Source organism: Perca flavescens, chromosome 21, assembly GCF_004354835.1.
Source record: "Perca flavescens isolate YP-PL-M2 chromosome 21, PFLA_1.0, whole genome shotgun sequence".
Lineage (NCBI taxonomy): Eukaryota > Metazoa > Chordata > Actinopteri > Perciformes > Percidae > Perca > Perca flavescens.
The window spans coordinates 20,086,742-20,100,440 of record NC_041351.1 but is presented as its reverse complement, the minus strand read 5'-3'; the positions used below and the strand labels follow the sequence as shown (position 1 = coordinate 20,100,440).

The 13,699-nt window shown below is 42.1% G+C and overlaps 1 protein-coding gene across 2 annotated transcripts; it reads right to left on the bottom strand.

Annotated features, from left to right (window-relative positions):
* Positions 1-342: 342 nt before the first annotated feature.
* On the bottom strand, positions 343-12,829 carry cdc42ep1a (CDC42 effector protein (Rho GTPase binding) 1a). 2 transcript variants are annotated; one of them, XM_028567220.1, is made up of 4 exons: positions 12,688-12,829; positions 6,696-6,806; positions 3,495-4,501; positions 343-2,054 (listed from the first exon to the last, which is right to left on the bottom strand). In XM_028567220.1, exons 3-4 carry the CDS (start codon positions 3,973-3,975, stop codon positions 1,333-1,335), a joined length of 1,203 nt encoding a protein of 400 aa, XP_028423021.1. In that variant the 5' UTR covers positions 3,976-4,501; positions 6,696-6,806; positions 12,688-12,829; the 3' UTR covers positions 343-1,332. The 2 variants fall into 2 exon arrangements, with proteins under 2 accessions (XP_028423021.1, XP_028423023.1); XM_028567222.1 differs by having other exon boundaries at positions 3,504-4,501.
* Positions 12,830-13,699: the final 870 nt, after the last annotated feature.

The following is a 13,699-nucleotide window of genomic DNA, read 5'->3' as shown; positions in this document are numbered from 1 at the left end:
TCAGTTACTGATGTGTGATGTCCTATATTTCCCAGAATGCAAAGTAATTGCTGGAAAGCAAGTCTTTCTGGTCAAAATAATAGCTAATAATAATGACTAAATCCTGCTGTTTGTGGTGTTTTTAGGATGGATTTTTCCATAAATATACAAAATAATAGTGAGACATTAAGTATGAGAAATTAAGTATGAGGAAAATCATTTTATGAACCTTAATTATGAACTGAGGTTTAATGTAAAACGTTTTACAACCACTTTTCAGGTCTACATTCAGTTTTTTGTGTGTGGAATATTTGTTTAATCCAACTTTAATCATTAAACTATGTAAATAAATGCATATTCAACCTAATTAGAAACATCTTTATTGTCAATTTATATCATCATAATATATCATTGGTATTGACTGCAGCATATGGATGTGAATTGCACTATGTACTGCAGGTGCTCATACTGTAAGAACATATTTATAGGAGGTCAGTAAATATTTGTACAGTTGTATAAAAGAACACATAAATGACAATTGAAAAGCAATACAGGAGTCGGACATAATCACAAAAGGTGCACAGGAGTCTCTATATAGAAGGTCTGCAGCATACAGTGAGCAATTATATGGTTCAGCTTTAGTTGGAACTAGCAAATACCAGTATGACTTGTCATGTTCCTTCAGTCCATGTAGTTTAATAACTGAGATGTTTGTGTTTCTCTGGTTTATCTAATGATGCCTGAGATTCTAGATTTCTTATTTCCCTTCCTTTTTGTGTTCTGGTAATGTATTCCTGAGTGAAAGGAGTTGACAGGAGATTGTAGTGAGGCCCAATGGTTGTAATACGATGAAATCCAATTGTTCTAATCCCCACTTCCTCTCTCATTAGTGACCGACGGGACTAGCACAGAGAATCTTTCCACCCTAGAATGTGTGTGTGAAAAGTGTAAAGTGAATGACAGGCCTTGTAGCTTCTACATTCTGTCATGTGTGTGTTTCCTTTGAGACAATCTTAACTACATTCTCTGGCACATCCTTTCTTGCCACACCTCTTTGTTTCAGTCCCTTTTAAATCCTGACCTTTTTAAAAAAGAAAAAGAAAAAAAGACTTCTTTCACTCCCTTTAGATACATTCAGCAACAATTTTTTGGCATCAAAACTGTACATCCTTAAAGCACGATTGTATAAAAGTAAAGAATCAAATACCGAGGATACTGGATTGTAGTGGTCATGGTCATCCTGTCAAAAGAGCCGGCCTCGTTGACCACAACATTTTTCTTCAGATGATTGATTGGAAATTAGAGATAAATCATACATGAGAGAAGTTTTTTTTAGAGTCAAAACATCTCGGCTCAGACTTTAATTTCATCCTCGTCGTCCATGTAACTGTAGGACATTTTGTTCTTGGGCTGGCCGATGATCATCATCATTGAATCGGCCCCCTCCATCCTGCTCTGTCCCTTTAAGTGGCTGACGCCATAGTGGCGCGCGAGCACATCTGTAGCACTCTGGAACCGCTCGCTCTCCATCCCCATCCCGAACCGCACTCGTTCAGGAGACCCCATCGCCACATCAGCTACTTTAACGGAAAGCCCGACTCCGTTCACCTCCATCCCTTCCTCCTCCTCCCATTCGGCCCCATGGGGGCTCTTCCTGCCCCCGCAGTCCTCCCTCAGCAGGGAATCCACGTATGAGATAGTAGCCGAGTCCATCTCTGATCCCTCATTGGTCAACCCACACGCTGACCCCGCCTCCTCTCCCTCCCAGGCGTTGCCATGCTCCCCCGGGTGGCCGTCAATCAGGCCAAACACCTCGCTCATGAGGGAGGGCCCGAGGTCAAAGGTAAAGGTGTCCAAAGAGGTGAGGGAGGGAAGGGAGTCAGAGTACGCGGTGTAGGTGGGCTTGGGGTCAGAGGTCACAATGGAGGCGGAGCAGGTGGATAAGATGGCGTCAGTAGGGTCGGTCAGAGAGCCGCGGTGGATGTTCGGGGAGCAGGACGTGGGGAGGGAGATGGAAGGCTGCTGGCGCTCAGAGCGAGAGAGGCGAGGCAGAGTGACGAATCCAGACTCCAGACCTGAGGAGAAGACACAGAAATTCAGCATGAGGTATTTTGTATAATCCAGTCACACTCTTCACATGGTTTATCGTCCAACAGGGGGCGATGTTAACCCATCGGAGAACATCCTGCCTGACGATGACGGGCCAGTAAGTGCTGAGTTGTTCTGCTGTGTAAACAGTGAATCATCTGCCCTTCACTGCCAGATCACTTAAGGAGTCACACGCTCGCACCATGACCCAAACGGCTAAAATTACCACCGCACCTCTTGATGCCAGCCGCAAAGGGCCTTAGAGTCTGGAGGTTTATACCAACCAAAGAAAACAGCGTCTGATTTCACAGATTAACACCCTTTAACCAGAGAGCGAGAAAGGAGTAATCGGTGAAACCAGCTCATGGAGGATTTGGTTGGATGAAAACCTGCAGACTCTCCTATCCATGTGTCATCATGCATAATTCCTGGAGAGTAAAGTAGCTCCAGATATCACTACGAAAGTACGCTGTGAATTGTGAAATTTTTGTTGAAGATTTTAGATAAAAATGTCAGCGCACACAAACTTGTAAATCCACACACACACACACACACACACACACACACACACACAGGGGAGGTGAGACAGTATGAGCCATAAGCGTGGTGTTAATGTGAGCCTCTCAGACAGCTTGTTGCCAACTCTGTCTGGATCTCTGTGTGTTATCAGTGCGAGCTGTGCCGATTATGAGCCAAGGTGATTCATGAGGACATCTGGGGCAAATCTTTCTCGATTACTGGGTAGAACTGATGGATGAGTTTCACTGCAGCTCTTCAGACGGTTACCACTTCTCTGCAGTTTTCAGTTCACACCGATTAAGTCGTCGGACATTTGTGTTTCCCTTAGTTCAGCAACAGGGCCATATCATTTAAAAGAAACACCTACATTTAATCTTAGGGGCCATTTTGGGGGATTTGATGGTGCATTTTTCTGAATCCTCGAAAGACTGGGCAAAACAATGTATGTCATGACATCATGTCAAGAAATTTCCAGTAAAGATATATTGGACTTTTTTCAGTGATCCAAGACACTGTTGGTGTTAGTCCCTCAGAATTAAAGAGCAACAGCTTCTTTCAACCCAATCAATTATAACACTAGAAATTCACTGTAAACGACACATTTTCGCATAAACAGAAGCCTCAGTAGACCACTCACAATGCATCTTGTGTAACAACAGTAAGGTTATTTTCCCGCTCGTACGTGCAGGTAGCTTACAGTGGGTTTATTTGAGCATTTTTGATATAAACAGCTGCCTACTGCATCTAACTTAAAGATGCTAAAAAAAAACTGTCAAGACGTGAGGGGAAGTTTGGGTAATAATTCTCTGTGGGTTCATCACTTTAACGACCCCTTTTACTACCCCTGATTATTCCATTGTTGGTGTAAAAGTATTGATCAAAGCAGCTTTAATAAAAAAGAAAATCACCATAATCACCATAAGAGCTTTTCTTCTCCTCTGGTGTGCTTTGAGAACTGGGGAAGAGCACTTTAGCAGTAGGACTCCCATTGGGCATATCCACATCCAGCCTGGGGAGGGAGATGGCGTTCTTGATGATGGGTGAAACGACGGGAGGCGGCGGCGACAGATCCTTGGGTCCTCCCGTGGGTCGGTTGTCAGACCCCCTTCGGATTTGACGGATCGTCCTGGAGAAGAACGCACCGATCTTGTTGTCAGGGGAGGAGATAGAATCCGTTTCCCCGTTGTTCCCATTGGCTGTGCCGCCATGGTTGCTAAGGAAGGAGGTGTCCCCGAACACATCGCCGCCACGGCCCACGTGCATGGTGTGGCGAAAGTCACCCAGAGGAGGGCTGATCATGTCCAGCGTGAGGTCGCCTTTAAAGCGGCGCTTGCTGTGGGAGTGTGAGACCAGACCTTTGAGGCCTGACAGCTTTTCCTGAAGATTCATGGTCACAAGAGGTAAATGGCTTAATATTTCTTGAAAATCAACCTTAAACAATGTCTGGAATTGCTTTTAATACCACTGAAAGACAAAACTGAGCAAGCAAAGTTCAATGTTTCTCTTCTTAGATTTATGCCAGAATCAGTTACAGTTGAGCTGTCCAAAGTACGGACCTAAAAAGTCATCTGAAAGGTTATTCCAAGATCTTGAAACCGTGTAATTTCTGTAAAGTTGGACTCCCGGCCTGCAGCGCCAAATAGTTCACTGGAATATTATCTCTGTTTATCATGTGCAGGCCAAACTCTGTCCCACTCTTTGTAGCTCGTTGTTATGCATAGCTGGTTGAATTAAACGGTCATAAATTGAGGAGAACACTGTGCAGTTGTGTTCCTGGAAGCTGCCGGGCCAGTTGGAGTGTGGTCAGGTCGCCTGGTTTCCCCCGCTTGCCTTGGGCTTTGGCTTTGTCGATATCAGCTCAGAAATAGGTCGGAGTCCAGCTGCAAATGGTTGTGCGGTCGCACCACGGAACCATCTATGGAGAGTAAAAACAGGGGGAAAACATCTATCTTTAAAATGTAGACAGGGATGTATTTGATTTAGAGGGATGTTGAGAGAAACATAAGACTTTTGCAGTTTATTCTGTGTTTCTGAGACCACTGTGCTTTCCTATTCTGAATACTGTATGTAGCTACACTAGATTGGTCTTTCTGCAGGTTTTAAGGATTCCAAAGGTCCACTGGTCTGGAACCATCTAAATTTAGACCACAGTCACTCCTCTGTGCAACAAACCAAAGTCTGCCTTTTGTCCATAAAATGGGTGGACATTCAGGGAATTCCTGCTTCCATTTTGTCTGGCATGAAGGTTACACAAAGTTCATTTTACGTTTCGCTGAAAAGTCTTATCATGCTTTTCAAAAGCCGAGCAGCAGTCCTCATTCAACGGGCTTAGATTTGTTTATAAACAGGCAAAGTATGCTTAGCGAGGAAGGAAGAGATAATGAAAATGTCCGGATAAGAACATCCCTGTTGCTACTTGGCTGTACTGCTAGACTGCATGTCTACAGAGTATTTTACTCTTTCAACTTTTACAGGGAACATCTATTCCCTATTTTCCTCATCCAACTGTTTCTATTAATGTTTGTTTTTTTAATTGTCTGTGTGTGTTTAGGATAGATCTGTGTGGCTAGCTAGCTTAACTGAAAGCTATGAGTGAAATACAATGAGCACCAGCCTTTTCAGCTAGCTACTTAGCTGAAGCTAACCTTTGTCCGGGTAATGTTAATAAGCCATATATACTTCTGTAGCATTAATGTATAAACTCTCGTAACAGTAGATAAAGCATTTTGGCCGACAAGCTAACGCTAACAACGTAGGCTAGCTAGCGTAAATTAGCATTCTCGGACACCATATTTCTGTCTCCACAACATTATTTTCCATTAGCTGCATCATTGCACCTTCTCTATTTTTTACCAACTGATTAGAGGTTAAAGCTTTATATTTCTTGGTACACTTATTTATTTGACTAATAGTATTCTTAATTGATACGTTCAGTTATTTTTGACCTGACTGGCCTTTGACTGCCTTTTGTTGGTTTTTGGAGCTCCTACCTCCGTCAGTCTGTAAGTCTGTAATGAAGGCAGACAAAAATTGGCTTTTTCTCATGTGTTGTTCTTTGCCAGCAGAGTAATGGATATCCAATTCTAAAATATTTTGATAGCATAAGGCAGCCCTGACAAGGACCTCTGGTTCTCTTTAAAAGCTTTCCACTGCAGCAGCTAAATTTCGGCGGGCCTCCCACGCATGCACAGCCCCGTCTGGCTTCATTAATGACCTGCTATGGTTCAATAGATGGGGATTGCGTCAGGTCCAAGGCAGCCCTTCTAATTTGCTGCTGACCGCAGTCCCAGGCCATCCGCTCCACTTCCCCTGGCTGGCGTTTTAAGAGGGGCATCTGGGAGCGGAGAGGGAGGAAACACGGCACATACCAGCACTGAGCGGAGCCATATCAAGGCTCACAAAGAGACGCCGGGGACCACAGTACCGAGGTGTGATGTTCAATCCAAGATGGTGTGAGCCTGCAGGGACCTTGTGCATGTTCCCATGAACGACTCTAAAGCAACAGGCCACCTCTCTGATTACAACTCCCCAGCGACAGCGGCCACAGACACAATGGCTCTATGCTCTTCCAAGTAAAGGAAATAGTTTGTCTTGCTATAAGGTTAAACAAGAAAAACCTCAGTCTAATTGAAAACCTACAGTATCACAGGAATACACACAGGGCCATTAATTACTCTGGCTGTGTGCTTACGGAAAACCATGGTGTTTTGTCTTTGCTTGTAATCCTGTTAAAAACCTTTGACCACAGCTCAGGGGGGGGGGGGGTTGCTCCCTCTAACTCCTGTTTTATGTATCTGGATCCTCCGGGCAAAGCTAATTTTATCTGCACATATGCTTCTATCCTGCTGAACTCCCCTTCCCTCCTCTCACTGATCCTTCTTTGCACTTGCTCCTCTGTTTTCTGAGTTATACAAATAGAGCAGTCAGCGACCTCAGGCCTCAGATGAAATGGCTTGAAAAGCACCATAAGGACAGAAAACCCCCAATATTTTGATTCTTTAAAAGGTAATAAGTTTAATGCTTTAATCCCAGTAGCAGCCTGCCTGCCTGCATCTTAGATATCACCCCTAAGAATAGGGGACCTCTCGACAGGAGGGACTTGGACGTACCCTGGATTGTCCTCTAATCCTTCATCTCCGCCGTTACCCCCGACAGGGCGCCTCTTTTGGGCAAGGCCTGGCTGCTACCACCCTGGCCGGCTACTCCGTTGGTTCTGATTCCTGCCAGAGAAGAAATAAAATACAGAATGAGTTTGAGGCAAGGGAGAGAGTCCATTCAAACTGAAACGAGGCGGGGTGAGAAGTGATGTAAGGAAGCAGGGGATGAAAAAAAGATTTAAAGTTCCATTTCCACAAAAAGGAGTGCAGGGGGAGGATGGCAAAACGGGGCAGAAATAGAGATGACCATAATGGATGCTGAGAGATTTGAGAAGAAGAGAAAAGGTCAGATGAGGAGAGGAAATGAGGGGATTGAGATGTAAGTGGAGGATGGAAGATCAATAGAGGAACGTGAGAGAAGAGAAAAGAAACAATGCATGCTGAGGAAGACAAATAAAAGAGCTAGTAAGATTTCAGTGAATGGCTCCGATCAGTGTAGGAACACATATAATCAGATTGGACATCTTTGATATTAGCAGCATCAATAAGCATCACTGATGACCGCTGACACCCATCTGATTTCTATGTTTCTTTTCCTTATAATTTAAATAATTTATAACTTTTGTTGGTTTTGTACCATTTTTTGGTGATCCCCTGACTTCTCCTCTAGCGCCACTATGACGTTGACATTTGTCGTTTTCACTCAAATGTCTCAACAACTATTGGATGGATTGCCATGAAATTCGGTTCACGTACATTTTAACCACAGGATGAATGGTAGTAATTATGCTGATTGTTTTTCTCTAGGACCATGATCAGATCTAACACATTAGCCTAGAAATCTAGACGCACAAATTTAATTTGCAGCCGGGGGGAGGGGCCTAGGCACTCTCCGTTGGCTTGCGAGCTGGAAAAACCAAACTCTGGTCATGCCAATCACATCGTGTAGAGTTGGTGGGCGGGCTTATGGCTGCTGCTGCAGTCTTCTTGAAGACTTGGAGTTATGCTCTTCTTTGAGAAAAAAACAAAGAACGGCACTGAAATTATTCTTAAAAAAAGGAAGCTGTGTTCAGAGTTTTGACGACCGGATACGGCAAAAGTTTAATCTATCAACTAGCTTCTCTACCTTCTTCGTTGCTCTGCCTGGTTGTAGTGCTATCCTATTGCGTGTAGAGGGAATTTGAAAGACAACCGTTTATCCCGCCTCTCGGATTGAGCCCCGTCAATGGTGAGTTCCCAGACCCAACATCTTGATGTGGGTCTGCCTTGTTAGGCTACCGACACATGGTTCATGACCTGACATTGTGAGCATGTTAGCATGCTTCCATTAGCATCTTTAAAGGTCTTCAAAGGTTGTGAGAGAAAACAGAATTACCCAGAATTCTTGCAACAAGACATCAGTAGACCAGACTTAATCACTGTTGATGGGAAAACGTTCTGTTACAGCCCCCACTTTGTGATAAAAGGCATTTTTTTTACCTTCTTTGTCTTTCTGCTGCTGCTTTGAGTTGCTTTCTTTGGGCAACTCACCATACAGGGGATTTCGGTGCGTTCATACATAAAAGACGGACCCATAAAATATTTCCATGTCACTATGTACAGTATTTGCTTGAGGTGGCTTTGCTGGATATAAACCAGAGTAACCACAGTCTAATAGGAGCCGTGTGTGTTATGTGGCGTGTGCACGTACGAACACGTTCCTGAGCAGAGCATCGGTCGGTTGAGTCTCTCTCTCTCTCTCTCTCGATTACGACCATCAAACATCCTTCTTCTCAACCTCGCCGATGATTGAAACCACGTTTCGGTCTGAATCATCAATTTTTTTCCCCCTCTTTTCATTCTCTCTTCTCCTCTTTCCTCCCTTTTTCTTTCTCTTTTTGTTTCTCTCGGATCGTTCCCTCTCATTTCTTTTCCATTCTTGCCTTCTATGTTCCATGTCTTCTCTTTAATTGTCTCTCCTTTTGTCTTCTCTTTCCTTCCTTTTCTTCTCACTTTACACTCCTTCCTCTTATTTATCTCAGATTCCTCCTCTTTCCTATTTCTTTTTCTTCAGTTCCTCTTTTCTTCTGTATTTGCCTCTCTTTGAGGGTCTTGACTGACTTAGGCAGTCTGAAACAGCTGTTGGGCCCACACACACACACACACACACACACACACACACACACACACACACACACACACACACACACACACACACACACACACACACCCATTAATCTCTTTTTTTTATGATTTTAACTCAAAAATGTTTACTCTGCTATAGTTTGTCTTAAACTTCAAATCAGCGATGGATTTGTTTGATGTGTTTCCCCTCCCTTCTCTCTGCCTGTCTTCTCATGACCTTCACTCACTAACCCCGCTAACCAGGTGAACAAACATACAAGATAAGGCCACATTTCTAAGGCTCACTCTTTGACTTTCAATTATGTTCCTATTTTCGCCGTCCATGCTCAGTCTGAATCCAAGCAAAACACGGCTACACTTCCTCCTCGGCCAAGAAAACTTTTTCATGCTTCAACAAATATCCATACTCTCCGAGGCTCTCTGCTTCCTGCATCTGCTGGAACTGGCAGTCCCAATTTTCCCTCTTTGTTGCCTCTCTCTTTCACTTTATAGCTCTTCCGTGCTCGTACTGAAACTTTTTTCATTTCCTCTCTCTTCTTTGGATTTTACAGGTCTTTAAAGGAAGTTTTAAAATGGTCAGTTTACCTGTTAAGTGATGAGAGCACATAGACACTGCGGACAGACTGAAACACGTACATGACTGATAGAATCGACCAATTTTATCTTATCACATACAATACAGTACGGTATATTGATATCATTTTACAGAATGTCGACGATATGTTTAAGAGCATTTAGAAACAGTGTCACCATTACATAGTTTGTCCACCAGAGAGCACTGGCAAGTTTATTTTTTTCCAGCTCTGTATCATGGTCACAAGTCTTTAAAGGACTATTTTTCACATTTTATAAAATACACTCAGTTGCTTTTGATTGCTAAGAGTTATTGAGAAAATACATGCTACTCTCATGCCTTTACAATAAATATGAATAGAGCCAGCAGCTGGTTAGCTTAGCACAAAGGCTGGAAACAATGGGAAACAAGATATAATGGGTTAACTAGTGAGCGTAAGATGTGCTATCAGGGAAATATGTGCTTTTTTTTGTTTTCTTTAGGCAGATTTTATTACTTTTGGACAGAGTCAGGCTAACTGTTTCCCCCTGTTTCTATTCTTTGGGCTAAGCTAACCATCTCCTGGCGTGTAGCTTCATATTTACCAAACAGACATGAGAGTGATATTTATCTTCTCATCATCTAGAAAGCACATTACCATATTTCCTAACATGTCAAACTCTTGCTTTAACTAACTTACTGGAAGAGATCCTATTCAAACATGTGTTTCTGTTTAAAAAAAAAAGGCATATCAGCTGATATTTCTTTACTCTTAAATACTGATATCAGTATCGATATTTGGCCTCGAAAATGTTGCAAGAGCAACATAATGCTACTATTTCTCAACATGAAGCCTCAAACCCACTGATTTTGTTGTCTATGTTCTTCACTGACAGCACAAACTATTGTAATATCAGTTTCATATGTTTCAGGGAGAACAGATAGCCAGAGCTGGGGAAACTTTACAACCATCCACATCGATCATCATCTGAAAAGTTCACATGCAGTTCCATTTTGGACCGCAGCCAATCAACAAACAGACCTGTACCTATCCCTGTTTTTCAAACTAAATCACCATGGTGGCTCAGTCAAAAAAAAATCTGTTCCTCCATCCTAAAATATATAAAGCGAGTTGCTAAATAGTATTTTTTAACTATGATAACTAACGTTGTTTATGACATTTGGAAGAGTTTGCCCACATTTCCCTCCATGCTTTTTTTTGATTGATTGATTTATTTCTGGATAAAGACAATAAAACAGTTATCCAAAGGATAACATGCTAAAGTAAAATACTTATTTCCAGCACGGTCCTTGGTGTTTCACATGTAAAACAAATATATATATATACATATATATATATATATAAATATTTATTTGTTTTACAAATATATATATATATATATATATATATATATATATATATATATATATATATATATATATATATATATATATATATATATATATATATATATATATATATATGCAGCTGACAGCAGTGACCAGTTGGCTGTTGGCTTTTGATGTATCAGTTTATAAAAAAAAAAACGTGGTGTATTCTTTTACTCGGGGGTTTGGATCACGTGGTTAGATGTCGTAACCATTTGGTGACAGCAGACCATGATGGAGCCGTTTTCCCAACATTATCATGTGTGGCAAAAGAAAAAGAAAAAAAGCAAGGGAAGCCTGCGGTGTGAAAACAAACACAGCAGCCAGATTCAGAGTTCGCACCTCTGCAACTAACCCCTTCCTGGTAGGTTGCGTCAATGACACCCAAAGTTCACAAAGGGTCCCCCCCTCAGAGGAATGTTGAACTCAGGTAAAAAAAAAATAGAGAAAAAAGGAAAACCACAGGGAATGTCTGCACTCACTTACTTCATCAAGTAGCGTATCATTAGTGTAAATCATATGAGGGGGATGTACAGGAAACATACTACTTACATGTGTTAATCATCTGCTGCTGGCTGAGCTGAGTGCATACAGAAGGCCGACATGGAAATATCAAAGCATGTACTCAAGGAAGATATACTGTGTATGCCTATTCTGGAGAGCCATGAAAAAGTTCCACAGTGTACAAGTGGACTGAGTTCATCAGTGCTTATTGTTTATTGGATTCTGTGTTGTTATCTCTGAAGCAGGCTGGCTTTTGATTGATCACCACTGTGCATGTTTATTATCGGCAGGCTTTAGCGGGCCAACAATCAATGGCTGTGTGTGTGTGTGTGTGTGTGTGTGTGTGTGTGTGTGTGTGTGTGTGTGTGTGTGTGTGTGTGTGTGTGTGTGTGTGTGTGTGTGTGTGGTATTTCACATGGTGGCCTCCGTCATGGCTTGCTGGCAGGTTGTAGGGGTCAGACGGCCACTGCCCCCAACTTGTAATAATCCAACACTGCGCTGCCTGTTTGTCTCCATAACTAAAACACCTCGAGGCCACCAACTTCACCCCATCATGTTCCGCTAAATCACAGTAGTAGTATATCTCTGTCATCTCAATGACATGTATGAAAATTGATGGGTTATGTCATATAACTGCTGTGATTACAAGGCAGAGTGATTAAAAACACATTGAACCACTGGCAGGCAGAGTTGATTCTGACCAAGAATATACTGCTGCTGACTAGCTATGAACAAGTTACAGAGCGGATTGAGTTTCATGTCAGACATCTGAGACACTTGCAACACTGAAACAACTTACACAGCGACAGTACAATGTGACCATTGGCATGGTCTGATAACAGCTTGGTTTCAGTCAACATTTTTACAAGTCCTAATGTTACCTTATCTGAAACTAAACCTAATATGTTTGCCTTCTTTCTCTGCTCAGCAGGAGGCTTTTTTCTCTCTCCCAGGGGGCCTATTAGTTCATCTATTCAGTAATAGAAAAAAAAAAATAACATGGCTAATAATTAATCCCAAAATATGCAGCAAACAATTAGGCTAGATCAACAGACAATTGATAAGTTATTTCCTCTCCAAACAATGACAAGTAGCTGAGGATATAATACAAATATCACAGGTGAAAAAAAAAACTGTTAGGAATGTTATACAAATGTTATAGGAATATATTTTGTAATGTACCCACATTGATGAAATTACTTTGTAGAGATAAACTGCTCAGTAGGCCATGCACTGAAAAGTTACTACAGATTCAGTGTACTTGCTGCAAGCTCACTCAAAGTCTCTAAATGAACATGATATAAAATAGAACTTAAAATAGCGCCTATAAAAGTCACCACTGACTTGTTACTGAGTAGCCTATTACAGACTCACTGAGTGTCTCTCTGAGAATTTTATTGAGTAATTTTACGTCAAAATTGAATATAAACTCACCCAAGGGAACTGCGACACGAGGAACAGGAGATCGCTCGACTCCGGTTTAATTATCTTTCCATTACAAATGTATTTTCGGTTGGCGTGGTCCGAGAGAGCCGGTGGTGCAGCCGGACTGTCCCGCTGGTGCGCCGGGTGTGCTGAGCGGCGCAGCGCGGAGGAAAGGGGCGGGCTGTGTGGATCAAATAGCCTGCCAATGAAACCATCAGAGACAGAGAGAGCCACACCGGGAAGCTCCCACACTGCCTCATCATGGTTAACACTTCGGTTTGATGTCTCTGTAAAACATGCCAATTGGCCTGTCAACACGATTTGAAGCATATAAGTAAACAAATTAAGCAGTGTTTTTTTACAGCCAAACTAGGTGGCGCTGCAACATGGCCTCTAAATCAAATGGGCACTTTTTTGAGGCTCCTTAAAAAGACACATTTTGAGTCAAGAATACATTTTTAACAAGAGAGTGAGCCAACCAACTCTTATCATCAGACTGAATCAGCTGAGTATCTGCTGACTTCAAGCTAGAGGGAAACATAATTATGAAATTGTTTCATAATGACTCAGCTTGCTTTAACATCCAATAACCACATGTCAGTGTGACATTATTTAAAGCTAACAATTACTGTCTTTATAGGGCTTATGTGCATCGAGCTAACACAAATGAAACAGTAGCTTTGAAGATAAACAACGGTAGTGATATGAGCAGTTGTAGCCTATGTAGACTATTTTTAGAGGAATAGTGTGATGGATTGGGAAATACGCTTTTTTTTCTTTCTTTCTTGCCAAGAGTTACACAAAAAGATTGGTATCACTCTCATGTTTGTACAGTTATGAAGAAACAGCCAGGAGACAGCTTAGCTTAGCTGGAAACAAGGAAACAGCTAGCCTGGCTCTGCCTATAAGCACCTCGAAAACGAACTAATGAACATGTTAATGTCGTTTGTTTAATCTGTACAAAAACTGAAGGGGAATAGCCTCTGCTGTAATATTTCTTAAGAGGTGATGGTCAGTTGAT